The sequence below is a fragment of the Cheilinus undulatus genome, linkage group 14 (assembly GCF_018320785.1).
Source record: "Cheilinus undulatus linkage group 14, ASM1832078v1, whole genome shotgun sequence".
Lineage (NCBI taxonomy): Eukaryota > Metazoa > Chordata > Actinopteri > Labriformes > Labridae > Cheilinus > Cheilinus undulatus.
In genome coordinates this window covers 45103602-45120092 of record NC_054878.1, presented here as the reverse complement: position 1 = coordinate 45120092, position 16491 = coordinate 45103602, and the positions used below count along the sequence as shown (strand labels likewise).

General features: G+C 39.4%; 1 protein-coding gene across 1 annotated transcript; it reads left to right on the top strand.

Annotated features, from left to right (window-relative positions):
• Positions 1-220: 220 nt before the first annotated feature.
• On the top strand, positions 221-16326 carry LOC121521185. The gene is made up of 7 exons (XM_041804942.1): positions 221-247; positions 3345-3475; positions 5809-5904; positions 9009-9182; positions 9440-9613; positions 13294-13340; positions 13444-16326. Exons 1-7 carry the CDS (start codon positions 221-223, stop codon positions 14001-14003), a joined length of 1209 nt encoding a protein of 402 aa, XP_041660876.1. The 3' UTR covers positions 14004-16326.
• The last annotated feature ends 165 nt before the right edge of the window (positions 16327-16491 follow it).

Below are 16491 nucleotides of genomic sequence, written 5' to 3'. Positions count from 1 at the left end.
TTATAGCCAAAGGCATTCCAAAGAAAATTGCATATGGAGGCATCCTGAATTTTCCACATGGTGCCCATGGCAGCCCTTTTTCAAAATGGCCACCAATGATAACCGTTTTCTTATCAATTTTCTTATCAGGGATGATAATAAAGGATGATAAAGAGTAAAAATAAATGAAGAATAATTATTATGACAATAGTCATGTGTTACAGACAATGTAATAGAGTGGATGTCGAAGCACAGCCAGGGCACACTGGTGACACCACTGCTGTGAAAATCAGCATGGGGTTCAGCGTCAGCTAAATATATTAGCCATTAACGTCATTATTTCTGTAGTCAGTATCAATCTACTCCTTTTAGTGATAGTTTAGAGGTAGTGAAGTTTAGTTTCCTAAATGCTATCTAATGTTAGTCCCACATCTAGTTGATATTGTGCATATTTAGATGTACAGTCATGGATGAAATTATAAGCACCCCTGGAATTTTTCCGGAAAGTACACCATTTCTCCCAGAAATTGTTGCAATTACAAATGTTTTTTGATATACACGTTTATTTCCTTTATGTACATTGGAAAAACACAAAAAAGCAGAAGAAAAATTTGTGTGGAAGTTGACTGAGGATGTTTATCCACCATATCCTGCATTGCATTCTTTTGTCAGTTTTTCTCTTCCGTCCACGTCCAGGGAGATTAGCCACAGCTCCATGGGCTATGAACTTCTTGATTATATTACACACAGTGGACAAAGGAATTTAAAGATCTTTGGAGATGGTCTTGTAACCTTGAGACTGTTCATATTTTTCCACAATTTTGCTTCTTAAGTCCTCAGACAATTCTGGGCTCTTCTTTCTGGTGTGACACCGGAGGCACACAACACAAAGGTTGAGTCAACTTTTAGACATTCTAACTGGCTTCAGGTGTGATTTCTAGATTTCCAGCACCTGTTACTGCCACAGGTGAGTTTAAATGAACATCACATGCTGGAGATAAAAGGATTTACCCACAGTTTTAGAAGGGTGACAATCATTTTGTCTGGCCTCTTTTTGAGTTTTGTTTAAAATTATGTTAATTTTGGCTTTTTTCTTCTGCTTTTTTGTCTTGTTCCAATGCACATAAAGGAAATAAACATGTGTATACCAAAAGCATTTGTGATTGCAACAATTTCTGGGAGAAATGGTGGATTTTCTGGAATAATTCCAGGGGTGCCAATTTTTTCGTCCTTGACTGCAGTTAGATAGCCGCACCTGAATTGACAGGATGTGCTAGCGCGGGAGAGCCGAGCCAAAGGTAAGGGGTTTTTGCCGAATTCATGTAGTTACTTGGATGGTGTACCAATTGCACAGGAATTAAATGGCACTGGATGAACGATCGGGCTAAGTGTAGGTCAATTTTTACATCTGAACCTAGTTGTATCCCGTACTTGAATGTGTGTTTCTGCGATAAGATGGTAAAAGGATAACCCCTCAGCCTTTGCTGTCAGATAATGTTGATAACATTGTCAAAGTGCTTCAGACTTGTGCATCTTGATGGTCAAAGACCATCAACTTCTTGGATAGCTAAGACTGACTGGAAGCTCTGTATTTTGCCAAGAAGACAAGGCAGAAGCATTGACACTGACAACACACAACACTGATATGAAATTTAACTCAAGTTGCAAGTTCATATACAAATTAGTGTAAATTGTACATAGTTATTTTACTCTTGTGATCAAAAAAATTGATAGAAAACTCAATTCAAGTTTCAAGTTTATATAAAACTTAGGGTAAAATGTAAATAGTTCTTTCAGTCTTGTAATAAACACTGATCTGAAACTTGATTTAAGTTTCAAGTTCATATAAAATTAAGTGTAAATTTGAAATGGTTCTCTTACTCTTGAGATCAAAAGAATTGATCTGAAGCTCAATTCTGAGGTGTTTCTAATTTTCTAATAAACAAAATATAGCAGGTAGCAACTTTTGTTCAAACTATATCAATTTCAGGCTTGAAAAAACAACTTCTAACTCAATTTCCATTCCATCTTTCCAATTTCTATGTGTCATATGAAATTGCAAAAATAAAACAACCTCTTTTTAAGCCACACCCATTTATGATCTAAGCCCTGCCAATTTCTTACCTAACCTCCACTCTCTCCAATGGTATGGTAGACAAATTAAACTAAATGGGTCCTTAGTATCAGTAAATATCCATTCCTGATAAGAAAATTGATTAGAAAACGGTTATCATTGGTGGCCATTTTGAAAAATGACTGCCATGGGCGCCATGCTGAAAATTCAAGATGCCTCCATACCCACATCTTTTGGGAATATCTTTGGCTATAACTGTACCAAATTTCATACTTGTATCACAAAGTAAACAATTGTTATGGAATTTCTAGTTAAGCTGCCCCACTAAGGTGGATATATTAAACTTTTTTTTATATGCTGACAATGTGGGATAAAATAAGTTAAACTCTCAGGTCTTTTAAAATTGTGTTAGAACAGCTTAAAAACAGTGATCAAAGGACAGACAAGAATTCTGGTGCAACACAGTGATTTAACTGTAATTAGATATTTCTTTTGCAACAATAACAGCCAGGGTAAGAGGATTAAAATATATTTAGAAGAGCACTAAAATGTCCACTAAAACTGGCTTGATACGAGGCTTTAAAGTCCTTTCACTGTTCCATGCAAAACATTCATGCTTTGTTCTTTCCCTCTCCCAACATGGAAGAACTGCCTTAACCCCAATTTCCATATACAGCGTGCCCGCTGCAGAACGCTGGCGAATCATACTGCGGAGCACTCTGCCCGCTCTCTAGTCTATCAGAGCATTTCCATAGCTGGCGCTCTAGACCAGCAGCGGCGTGTGCCTGGAGCGGCACTTTGCTCCACTTTGTGTCAGATACGCTGCAGGTCTATTTCAGCACTGGCCGCTGCCAAACCTCGTAAATTCACTATTGTTGAGGAAGCACCAACCATGGAAGTCACAAGCGTAGAACATCCGGTTCATTCAAAATAAAACACAATGCACAGACTCCCAATCGTAAATCATCACTTTATCAACATTATGTCTCATCCTGCAGCGAGAGCAAAGGGTCAAAGGTCAGTGGGTCACAGAGCTACAATGGCGCCATTGATGAGGAAAAGTTCACTTTTGGGGAAATTTAGCCAAGGAATTTTGCATAAAACCTCAGATCCTTTAAGCAAACATTAACCTTTGAACTTCCTAATGTACTCACTCAATGGAGGAAGCAATAATATCGTGGCCTTACTGGAAAGGATGATAAATTAACCCCAAAAGGTATAACAGTCCACGGTTGACATGCTATTCCTTTGTGAACTCGCTGTTCTCCCGTGATCTCTTCCTGCTGATCAGGGCTGCGTGCCGCAGCGCAGCACTCTAGACTCACTTCCAGTGGGCGAGGTTGCTCACCTTTTGGTCACAGAAAACCTGCGGTGCCTCGGTGTGCCGCGTGCACGTTGTATATGGAAATTTCAGGGTTTGTGGTAAGGTGGTGCTCAGATTGCCCTTAAAAATTGACCCAATAATTTAACATTAACTGCTTACGTCTGAGAGGTGGTGGCATCTCACCCACTTCTACCTGTAGAGCACAGGAGTAGTGTTAAAAGCACCACAGCACAATCCTAAAGCCTGGCTTGCACTACGTCCAGATTCATCAATAATGTTTTTGCTGCTGATCCATAAGCAATACAGCCATAATCTATCGCTGACCTGATCAATGCCACATATATACATATCTCATTGCTGATCTTTCTGCCCCCTATTTTGATCCTATAAGACATCTCATTACATTCAATACCGTTTTACATTTATATATCAATATGTTCTTTCCAAATAAGCTTTGAATCAGACCACACACCAAGAAATTTAAAATAATTCACTTCCTCTACGATTTGTCCATACATCTTAATCTGTTTTAACTCCTCTTCTCCTTGTAAAAAAAACTGATTTAGTTTTATCAACAGAGAACTTAAATCCCTAGGAGTTTGACCACTCTTCAACTTTATCAACAGCCCTCTGTATTTTTTTCATAATATATACATTTTTCCTCTTTCTCACAAGGCGCCATCATCACCAAATAGCGATCTTCCTTTCTCTTCCTCAACATCAGAAAAAACATTATTTATCATGACTGAAAAGAGAAATGGGCTAATGACACTCCCCTGGGGTGTGCCATTATCCACCATGTATTTCTCTGAAAATGTAGATCCTATCTAACCTTGCAAAGCAGATGGATACACCTGTTTCCTTGTTTTTCACTGGCAAATCCATCTTGCAAAGCTCCCGTCTGAACCGTTTGGGTCCAGTTAGAAAGTCACAGGATCAATCAGGGATGAGGGGCAGCACTTTACCTAAGTCTTTACGTAAGCAGGCAGTGAGAAGAGGCCGGCTCAATTATGGCAGAGGATATTAGCGTGGATGCTGCTAAAACACCAGTTTTATCAGAACTTGACGACATTTCTTCCTTAAAAGAAGAACAGAGAACAACACTAAGCTGTTTTCTTTTCAAACACGACAAAAGTCGTGTACTGACATGTCTACAGTCACCATGGTTCATGTCATGCAGTTCTCTATGGAGTTTACTCTCGGTAGCAGCTCACCTCAGTTTTGGGCTACGACGTCATGTGTTTTGTTGATCTGATTGGCCCATGAAGATGTGACGAACAGAATGTTCATCCAATCACCCTCTGAGTTTCTTTCCAAGGCTCTGCCCTTTCCCAAACACTGTGTATGAGAGGTTTTTCAAATGGATGTGTGAAAAAAATGCATCTGGCGTGTCAGGTTTGATCCTATCCTTACCTGAATAAACCTATTGAACAAAAAATCCTAATCCAATTAAATGTTTTACCCTCTATTCCAACTTTACTTATTTTAATCAATAATTCTTTCCACACCATATCATATGCCTTCGCTACATCAAAAAGAGAGCCATTACAGATTCTTTATTAACTAGAGCTTTTGTTATTTCTGTTTCCAGACATATACCAGGATCCATGGATCCCCTTCCTCTCCTAAAACCACTCTGATGAGGACACACTAATACCTTGCTTTCCAAATAGAATGTTAATCTTTGTGCAATCATTCTTTACATCACTTTACCTAAATTTGAAGTCAAAGCTATTAGTCTGTAATTCATTGGGTTTGATCCATCTTTTTCAGCTTCTTTCCACCCAGATGGTAATATCCCTTCATCCCATATTCTATTAGAGGTGGGCGGTAAACCAGTTTTAATACCATCACCGGTAATTGTTTATTTTTTTAAGATTTATTTTTGGGCATTTTTGTGCCTATATTAGATAGAGGAGGACAGTGGATAGAGTCGGAAACTTGGAAACGTTCAAGTCATTAGCAGCTTAAAACACCACATCAGGTTAGAGATGAAATGTGAAAATTGGAGTGCGGTTAGAAGTAAACCTAGAAAGACTTTAAAAAAACAACATTTTTTTCTGTGTTCCTATACTTGGAGATAAATGGAGTTTGCCATCAAAGGCTCGTTTTAAGGGGAGAAGGGGGTAAATAACACTTGAATTTGGATTAAAAAGATTATCTCCTATTAATTTTGTAATACTGTGATATAATACTGTTACCGTCAAAGGCAAGAAAAAAACCGTGATATAATTTTTAGGCCATATCACCCGGGCCTACATACAATCAAAGCAATTTTGCACTTGCCACAGCACCTAGATCTTAATATGGCCCTTCCCAATTCTTCCATTGTATAGGGAGCATCCATTAAACTGTTGAAGTTGTTTTTTTTACAAGAAGGTCTGAGTTTTATAAACTTGTTAAATTCTGTCCCTTTTTCCCCTCCTCTCAGGTTTTCAGAGCAATGGATTTTTACAAGAGCTTTTGAAATCATTTCGGCTTTCTCTCCATCAGAGGCTGCTGTTTCTATCCCACTTTTTAACACTGGGTATTGTCTCTCCCTTTGGATCCCTCTCCTACTCTATATCATATTCCATACATCACTAACTAGAGTTGTTGCCAACTTGCCCTGTTTGCTTTGCGAATGTTTTTTCTAACCTTTGCCTGGGCTTGTTTATAATTTATCAAGTTTTGGAACTTATGGGTTTGTTTTAATATTTTAAGAGCTTTATTCCTTTCTTTTACTGCCTTATCATACTCTTCAGTCTACCAGGGAACTGCTGTTCTCTTAATTTTTCCTTTATTTTTAGGAATTGCCTCATGGGCAGCATCTAGTAATACAGTTTTAATTCTCTCAATTTCCTCTGTGCTTTTATTTTAATCAGCTTTATGTATTTCATACTCACTTATAAATTTAAACAGTTCCCAATTAACATAAGCTAACATTCATTTCCCCATCACATTTCTTTAATTCTTACTTTTTAACACATCATTCTACAAACACTGGAAAGTGATCTCTACCAATGAAAGACTTCTCAAATACATCCCATTTACATTTTTCTGCCAGATGTTTAGATACAAACACACTGAAAAAAGTAAAACAATGCTGTTGTAGGATTGATGTGATTTTTCGTTTTATAACAGCCTAAAATTATTGATTTGTTCATTAAATCAAAATCTTCTAAATTATCTTAATGGTTAAACCTATATTTTTATTTAAACTGGCAGCTGGACACCAAATTGGATCAATGTATTTTTATTGCATTAAGCCTGCTGTGCACATGCGTATTCGTAACAACATCCTGTAGGTCCCGAGTGGATTCAAAAAACACTTGATGCAACAGCAGCCGTCGCTTTCTGAGTGGCTCTCCTTCTACACTCCAGCACAGGCATCCAGTGTTGACCTACGTGTGGAAACGCGTCCGTTGTGGCCTTTTATACCTGAATAAACATTAAAAAGGATATTTTGAGTGCTGACCTTCCTGCTTCCAGTTTAGCTCAATGAGTTACCCAGCTGACTTTTGACTGGGAGATTGATGGTTCAAATCCCAGTCAGGTCCTAAACTTCGGTTAGAAGTGCCTGAAACATCTGGAGAGCGATATCTATTTCCTGCAAGAATCCTATACTAGTGTTTTTTCAGCAATAAACTTCACAGGCACGTTTTGGGGACCTCTGAGACCAATATAAACTTGTCTTGAAGGGCAAAATATGTCCCCTTTAATACATTTCTGCTCTCCCATCGGGCCAAAGTAGCAAGAGCTTTCAGGAAAATGTGTTGAGTTGACTTTCAAGCCTTGCGGGAGAAATGGTGACGCAGGGGTTAGCACTATTGCCTCACAGCAAGAAGGTTACTGGTTTGCTTCTCATTCTGGGCCTTTCTGTGCGGAATTAGCATGTTCCCCCTGTGCACGTGTGGGTTCTCTCCAGGTACTCTTAAACATTTTAAGTTCAAATGAGTGGAATATTTATATCGGTTGATTAAGGGAAATTTTTATTTTTAGTTTAGGACAATCTAAAATAGGTTTGCTAAACCTTTAAACATAGTTTCTATGAACTTAAAAAATGCAAATTTACCTAATTAAAAAAAAAAAAATTATTAAATTTAAAATGTTTCATGTGATTGATTACTTCACTTTTTTTTAAAAAGTTCAACCAATGTTTTACTTTTTTCAGTGCATTAAATCGAGCGTTGAAGTCTCTCCTGTGCGCACATCAATTCTGGTTCCTCTACCATCTTTTAAACACACCGTGTTCCTTTCATCCAGGAGCTCTTCCCTTACCTCACATTATCATCACCTTACATCTGTTTTCACTCCTTCCCATAATGTGCTATGTGCATTAAAGTCCCCACATATAAGCACCCTATTACCATCTAGCCCTTCTACTTGTGTAAACGTATTAAAATCAAGTTTGAAACACAGATTATAGAAATTAATAATCACAAATTCACCTTCATCTGACCATATTTCAACAGTTTTGTACTGTTGTTCCATTCCTAAACAAATGTTGAACAAATGTTGCACAACCTCCCCCTACTCCATCCCTCCTATCAGATCTAACAGAATTGTATTCAGCTATCCTGAATTCTAAGATGGGTATTAACCATGTTTCTTGCACATAGATGATATCAGGTTTACAAATTAAATCCTCATCAAACTTCTAAATTCTTGTCCATTAGCCAAAAAACGTCTTTCACCACTCCTCCTTTTACATTGGCAATGATCTCATCCATGTGCACACCGACAGGTACTCCCCAAATCACACCTTTAATCCACTTAGCTCTGTTGTCAATGCACCTCACAGGACTTTCACCATTTGGATGTCCCCAACTTGTTTTTTTTTTTCTTTTTGTTAGCCTTACTGGACTCATTGAAGAAACATCGTTCAACTCTCCAAAACCCAGAACGATTTTAAATTCTGGCCCTGCCTGTTTTCTTCTCAAACCTCCTTCCTCGTCCCCTTGAATACTCCTGAATTTCTTTACCATCGCCTCAGCAGGTTCACTCTCTCCTTTATCCTTTGAGTTATGACCACTTTGAGTAATCTCCATGTCCTCAGTCCCATCTGACCCATCAATATCTTCCCACTCTGGTCCATTCACAACACAGTCGTGCCTACCCGCCATAGTTTTCTTCAAAGACTTCCCCATTTTTTAATTGGTTCCGTCCACCTCAAACTGTCCAACCACGGATAGATTTTCAATTTGGGATCATCGACTGAATTTTTGGAAGAGTTGAGATAAGTTTTAACCATAAATTAAACAATTGGTAGTTAGAAATTTGGAATTAAGCCAGCCTTGCTCCTCTCTGCTGTGTCCTTTACTTCCTCCTGCTGTTGTAGGCCCTCCCTCTGGCCACTGATTGCCCACTGCGACTCCACTGCTGCACCTCATTGGTGCGCTGACCTGTTATTTTACAAAGCTACAGGTGCAGTTAATCTAAAATCAGTCCCGACAAGGCAGAATGGTTCTAAACAAATGCAATGAAAGGTAGACAATTAAAACAGTCAAGGTAAAACCAAAATCACAATAAAATAAAAAACCCAAATATAGAACACTTGTAAAAATACTGCAAAATGAAAATAAAACCATAGTTCTGCGTTGTGACAGACAGACAAAACATTATGGTTTGTACTGATCTCTCTTTCTACAGGTTGAGTGGATGTAACCTGTCAGAGAGAAGCTGTGAAGCTCTGTCTTCAGTCCTCAGCTCTCAGTCCTCCAGTCTGAGAGAGCTGGACCTGAGTAACAACGACCTGCAGGATTCAGGAGTGAAACTGCTGTTCCGAGGACTGAGGAGTCCACACTGTAGACTGAAAATTCTCAGGTCAGGATTCTGCAGTTTGTTTAAAACTTGTCTTGCAATAATGTTGTTGAAATCTTCCCACATTAACAATTACACTTATTTATCTACCAGTGGTCTTCACCTTTCAGACACTTAAACATATTCAGTTGCTAAGGGTAAATGCTAAGAAGGAAACATATTCAACAGGAAAGTCTGGCTGTTTCTGCATGAATTAAACATATTTTTCCTTGTACCAAACACTTTGATTTGGTGCACCCCCCTTTTTAAAATTCTTTCAGGCTGTCAGGCTGTTTGATCACAGAGGAAGGCTGTTCTGCTCTGGCCTCAGCTCTGAATATCAACCCCTTCCATCTGAAAGAGCTGGACCTGAGCTACAACCATCCAGGAGTCTCAGGAGTGAAGCTTCTGTCTGCTGGACTAGAGAATCAACTCTGGAAACTGGACACTCTCAGGTATAAAAAACATCACAAGCTCAGTATTATATTTTTTTATTTCCATGTTCCAGCTGAGAGAGCTGGACCTGAGCTACAATCATTCAGGAAACTCAGGAGTGAAACTTCTGAGCCACGCTTTCAGGTAGACAACACTTGATGTGTATTTAACTTAGCTATATACTTAATTACAATATCATTTGAGCAGTATGCTGCTGGTATTCAATTCATCTGTACATCTAATTTGATTTTTTGAATTTGTTTTAATGAGTTATTTTGTCACATAATCTGTGATATTAAGAGGTGGGTATCATTAGGATTTTATCGATACCAGTATCAGTACCAATACCCTCATCAATACCAACCTCCATAATTTGATTTAACACTTGTGCCCTCCTCTGGCATTTTTGGCCTTTTTTTTAACTTTTTTTTTTTTAAACTTGTGATCATTTTGTCTGTTTTAAAGCTTGTGGCATGAATTTTTACAGGAACTTTTCTTTCTAGTTAAATTTTTAAAATCCAACATGTTTTACTCTTACATGTCATTTATACTCTCTCAATGAATTTTGTACCCTCTTTCCACCTTCATGGCCGAAAATGTACACAAAAAAACTGCTATTAAATCACCATACATCAATATATTTTTCAATTTTTTTTTTTTATAAATCTCTTTAACAACTTCAGACCTGCTCAAAACTACAAAACATTTGATTATTCTCAGAATTGTAACCCTTTAAATGCCAGTTTGATTATTTGAGATGTTTTATTTTTTACTAGAAAAAATACAAAAAGTGAATTATTTTCCATAAAATGAATAGTAGAAAGATGGGGCTTTGGTGCTGATAAGAGTCTTGGATGGGTAAAAAATTAGCAACAAAATTGATTTGATTGCATTTGTAGTTTTATGTAGTGCCAGAAATACCCTCTTTACACTCTTGAGGCAAACATGCCCCCACTGACTTCCATTAAAACTATGTTTTTTAATCTCACTGTCATTGCAGTATAAAATCATGCATTCTCTAATGTCAGCATTTCAGTGTGCATTAATATAGTGAAATATAGTGACATTTTTACCGTATTCCATCAGATTCAACCATTTACCCATTGTAGGACCATGCCTGAAATTCTTTTATTTTTGCCCGTTATATTATGGAGAGTTTTTATGTGTGGGAGTATGGCTGTGTTTGTGGGTGTGTGCATGCCGGGGTGTGTGTGTGTGAATCTGTAAGCATGCATTAATCATTTCAGGGGTGAAAAAGGGGATCTTTTTAAGGATGTCTTTCATGTGTCTTTGAAGAGGTGAGTGTGTAAAAACATGGCCTCCTGCCTTTGCTGTACTCAAAACAAAAACAGTTGTTGGGGAGTATATGCACCTGGCTGCTTCCCTAACGGTAAATGGAGATGGGACATGGGATGGAAACCAGACTTGCTCCTTCTAAGCTGTCCACTCACTGTAAGAAAGAGCAGGATCCTTAGGCCTTGTCCACACTGAGATGAAAACGATTTCAGTTTCGTTTTAAAAAGGTTTCCCATAAACACGGGATTGTTTCAGGAGATGTCCACGTAAGCACAGAAAACGACTGAAAACGCTGTGAAATATATACCAAGCCTGTAAGTGGCATTGAAATGTTGCCACAGAAATGCACAAAAAATGAGAGAAGAAGATTTTGAAGCATGCGAATAAAGACTTAGTTGGAAAGGAAAGTTGTACTTCTCATTAATGTAGACCAGCAGTGGAGTGCCAAGCCCAAGCTCAAAAGTTTTAGTTCGTTCTAAAAGTTTAAAAAATGGCAGCACATCTCAAAATCCAAGTTAGGGAGGACAAAGCAATAACATTTCACCCATATTCACATGAAGAACTAGAAAAGCACTTGGAGAGCGCAGCCCTCCGCCATTAGCCCTATCTCCCAATAGTGAAGAACCCTTCAAAAATTTCCTGGATCCGTCCCCATGTGCCCCCCACCATGGCATTTGCCGATTACTCCCTCCCCAGTGGGCTGGAAACATGGTGAGGCAAAGCACTGGCTTCACTACGTGTGCCAACAGATGCACCCATGGTCTCACCGGACGACTGGAAGTCATGGCAGAGGGTGAATATTCCTTTATTCCTCACAGCATTGTGAGTATTGTCGCTACAATTCGCTGTCTTTCTCTCTGTTACGCTCCGACTCATCTCCTCAACCAGGCGTGCATCTTTCAAACTCTATAAACTCCAAAACTTTGGATAGAAACACACCCAAAAACTGCTGCACCAAAAACTGCTGCTGGGATTGAAGTTACTCATGTCTGCCATCTCCTGGTGTAAAGTGGTAACAGTGCAGACCTCCACCATTAGCCCTATCTCCCAATAGTACAGAATCCTTAAAAAAATTCCTGGATCCACATGGTGATCCGGATCAGTCCCAAAATCTAATCAGTTCTTCCTTATGCCATTTCTGACATTTCCTGAAAATTTCATCAAAATCTGTCCTCAACTTTTTGAGTTATGTTGCTAACAAACTAACAAATGAACAAATGAACAAACAAACCCACCTGATCACATTACCTCCTTGGCGGAGGTAACAAACGCTTATGTGTTTCCACACAAGGCTGTCAAATGCTCTGATGCTCGAAATGTGTGGCCTTTTTTGAAAGTTGAACATGAATTCATCCAGATTTTAGCCTGATAGCAACATCACAGCTGATCATCAAAACTCAGGCCTGATTTAGATGTTGGGAACAACAAACAGTCTTGTAGCATGACATAACTAAAAACGTGTCCAAGACGCCCTACGACCACAATTTACCAAGACAAGCAAGTCAGAATTTTTCTTTCATCATCACCTAGTTGGGACAATAGAAGAAATCTATCTATCTAGTTTGACACCATGACCTGACATCATCAACATTAATCTTGACGTCTACCAACAGGAGAACATTTGCTCCTTATCTTTGCATCATCATTTACAAGATTCCCTTTTCTCCCTTCAGATAACTAATGTGTAATTTTTTATATGTTTTCACATGTGTATCTTAAGTTCTATCTAAAGGAAATCCAGTCCATATTGTCCTCCTCTTGATACATCCATACTTACAACCCACAATCCAATCCATGGTTGTTTCTTATTTTCCTTATTTACTAGCAAAAGACCGCTACAGCCACACAGAGCGCTTCTGTTGTAGACTGACATGCTTTGACCTGCCCCCCGACAACCTGTGAACTTGTACTCAGTCGCAGAGACGGTGGTGATGTCAGCATACACTGAGCAGTCAGGACCACTCTTGTAGTGTGGCCAGGCTGTCAGCCAAGACAGACAAGAGTTTTTGTTGTATAGTCTGACATGGTGCCATCTTGAACGACCAAAAAAATTGTTTTGTCTGAGCCAGCCTTACCATGACTCTTGGGTCTGCACCTGGACCTGGTCTGTCTACCAAGGCTCTTTTATGAGACTTTAAGAGGGAACAGAGGAAATAGCTAAACAATATACCTGGTGGTTTGAGCGATCTTTACATTTTCAGGAAACACTGATTCAAAAATGTGATGATGATCTTGTCCTCTCACCATCTTCTTCATGTGTTTTTCATTCAGATAAAGTAAAAAACTGTATTCAGGTGATTTTTAGCCCATTTCTGTTACAATGACAGCCTGCATAACATGCTTCATGGTTATTAGAAAACAGCAGTTGGACAGAAAATCATTCTCTCTGTGTTTCTTCCTCCAGGATGGACCACGGTGGAGAGCTGAGGTTAAAACCTGGTCTGAAGAAGTGTAAGTGTGGAATCAGTTTGACTCCTGATGACCAAACAGCAAAGAATAAAGCCTTCAGGTGTGTCAGATGATAAACTGATGATTTTTTTTTTCTCTCCATCAGATTTCTGTGAACTCACACTGGACCCAAACACAACAAACACATACCTCAGACTGTCTGAAAACAACAGAAAAGTGACATATGTAAAAGAGGATCAGTCATATCCTGATCATCCAGACAGATTTGACTTCTGGCCTCAGCTGATGTGCGAAGATGGTCTGACTGGTCGCTGTTACTGGGAGGTGGAGTGGGCAGGATATGTTTATGTATCAGTGAGTTACAGAGAAATCAGAAGGAAAGAAAACATGGATAGTCTGTGTAAATACAGTGATCTGACCTGGAGTTTGTACTGCACTGACATTGGTTTCTCTGTCTGTCACAATGCCAGAAAACCCATCCCTCATCCTTCCTCATCCTCTCACAGAGTAGCAGTGTATCTCGACTTTCCTGCTGGCTCTCTGTCCTTCTACAGCGTCTCCTCTGACACTCTGACCCACCTCTACACCTTCAACACCACATTTACTGAACCTCTCTATCCTGGGTTTAAATTTTGCTCATATCGTTCATCAGTGTGTCTGTGCTCTCTGGAGGAGGTAGACTCCCCTCCTGTACACAAATTCTAAAAAAACAGAAACAGCTGCTGGAACAATAGTTATGCTAGTGAACCAGTGAAGAGATGGCTGTCTAAATAAAATCCTTCTGCCATCCCATCATGCAAAACTATTTCAAACTAAGGTTTTTGGCTGACAGCTGAGGGCAGCTCTACAAATGGCTCTGTCCATATACTGACTGACTGACTGCGTAACTGAGTGAGTGAGCCTACTTCTACTTCCAAAGGCCTAACATAACAGAGTTGCGTTTGCTTGGACTGAATGCTGGCAGTGATGGCTGCCTCCACTGTGTTAACTAGGCTCCAGTTAAAATCATGTATGGCTCATCCATACAGCGATGCTCTATGGGCGGGGTTTACTTGTGCTGAAAGGCCTGTAATGGCTGCCTCCCCTGCTCTAAATACTCAATATAGCTTTAGCCTCTGTTAAACCAGAACTGGGCCACATTTATGTATGACAAAGAATAAAACAACCCTACAAGCTTTTCATGTGGGGAAGGATGTTTTCACTCCCCTGCTGAGCTGCTTTGGCATGATTTAGGGGGAAAAGGGAACTTGTGTGAATGCTTGTGTGACCTACAGAAGAAAACAAAGGAAAGTACAAAGTCAAAACTGTGTATTTGGATTTAGCGATCTCTCCTGGAGTCTGGGGTGCTCCAATAAAGGTGTCTCTGTCTGGCACAATAACAGAAAAACAGTCCTCCCTCTCTCCTGGTCCTCCTCCTCTGGTAGAGTAGCAGTGTATGTGGACTGTCCTGCTGGCTCTCTGTCCTTCTACAGAGTCTCCTCTGACACTCTGATCCACCTCTACACCTTCAACACCACATTCACTGAACCTCTCTATCCTGGGTTTAGGTTGTGGTATTATGGTTCCTCAGTGTCTCTGTGCTCTCTGGAGGAAGTAGAGTCTCCTCCTCTACACAAACACTAAAAACAGAAACAGCTGCTGGAACAATAGTTGCTACTGTAGTGAACCAGCAAACAGGATATTTTCCGCATTAACTTTCTCTTGACTTATTGAACAAAACTATTTCAAAGTGTTCATAGATCATATAAAATCTGTTACAAATTCAACTCCTAGTTTTAATAATGTTCAGTCATCAAAACACATTATTTAGATACCATTTTATTTTTGAGTCATTCATGGGAATCATTGTCACGATCATTTATGGTGACTCTCAAAAGTCTGATCAGACTAATCAGGACCAAACAAACCTAGGGCTGCAAGCAGCACTGGAGGACCCTCGCACCCTGGAGCACTTACGGCTATGTGGGAATTGTTGGGTGTTAGCAAACCTGTTCGGTGACTTTCATCACGTCAGAGAGAAACCTGTTAGTGAGACTCCTGACTACCAGGTTTTGGGGCCCCTATGGGACCATTTGTTTTTACCTCAGATGAATGGAATCAACAGAATGTGAAATTTTTCACCAGGGTCTAACAAGCCGTGGAATTTGGTGAGTTTTGGGCATAATAAGACCCCCCAAAACTCCCTCCTCTCCACCCTCCACAAACTTCAGTTAGTCCAAAATTCTGCCGCCCACATCATTTCCAGAACCCCATCCAGCAATCACATCACTCCAATTCTTCAGCAGCTACAGTGGCTCCCAGTCAGCTACCGCATTGATTTTAAGATTCTGCTCCTGACCTTTTAACAGGGTATCTGTGGGGTCTTAAAAAGTCTAAAATCCAGTAATTTGAATTTAAGGCCTTAAAATGTCAAAAATTCTCTTAAAATCTCATAAAATGTATTAAATACGATTTTAAGGGTCTTAAAAATGTATTATTAATGTATTATCATAATGAAATCGCGGAATTGGCCAATAAAAAAATAAAATTTAATACAGAAATTGAATGAATTTGACTGAAATGCTGTGTTTTTTTAGAAAGAGGAACGTATATCTAAGGAATATGTCCCCGGGGGAACACTAAAGTGGGGCACAACTTGTCCCTCACTCACCCCGCCCCCTCTTAAACAATAACAGCATGTCAAAGTGGCTACACAAAACACCGGCAAACATCACGTAGTCCCATACGGGCCAGTACTGTGGGACTTAATGTTGCACCTTCAAGAAAACTCATCCGTGCCTTGAGTTATTTTACCTAACCACTCACCCTTCAGAGGCTCAAAAAAATTCAAGTAACAGTTACTTTAATAATTCCTCCTGTAGATACTGTAGTTCCCTTTGGTTGCTTAACAAGCCAACACATGTCTGCATTAACGTAGCGGTCTAATGTGAGGCAGACGGACAGACAGTGAGGATGTAGAGATGAGGAGAGAACCGTTACAGTCAGGAGTAGAACAATGCAGCGTCAAACTGCATGGACTGTTACAGACTGAGAGAGTAAAGAAAAGTTTAGGTAACAGGTTTACTTTTAACCATTTAACTTTAATGTGACTTTCTTATGAAGTTACTATCACTCAGTGTTTGAGAGAACAGAAAGATTTCTTCATTTACATTATAAACATCAGTCAGGATGTGATTATACATGTGAATGTGTC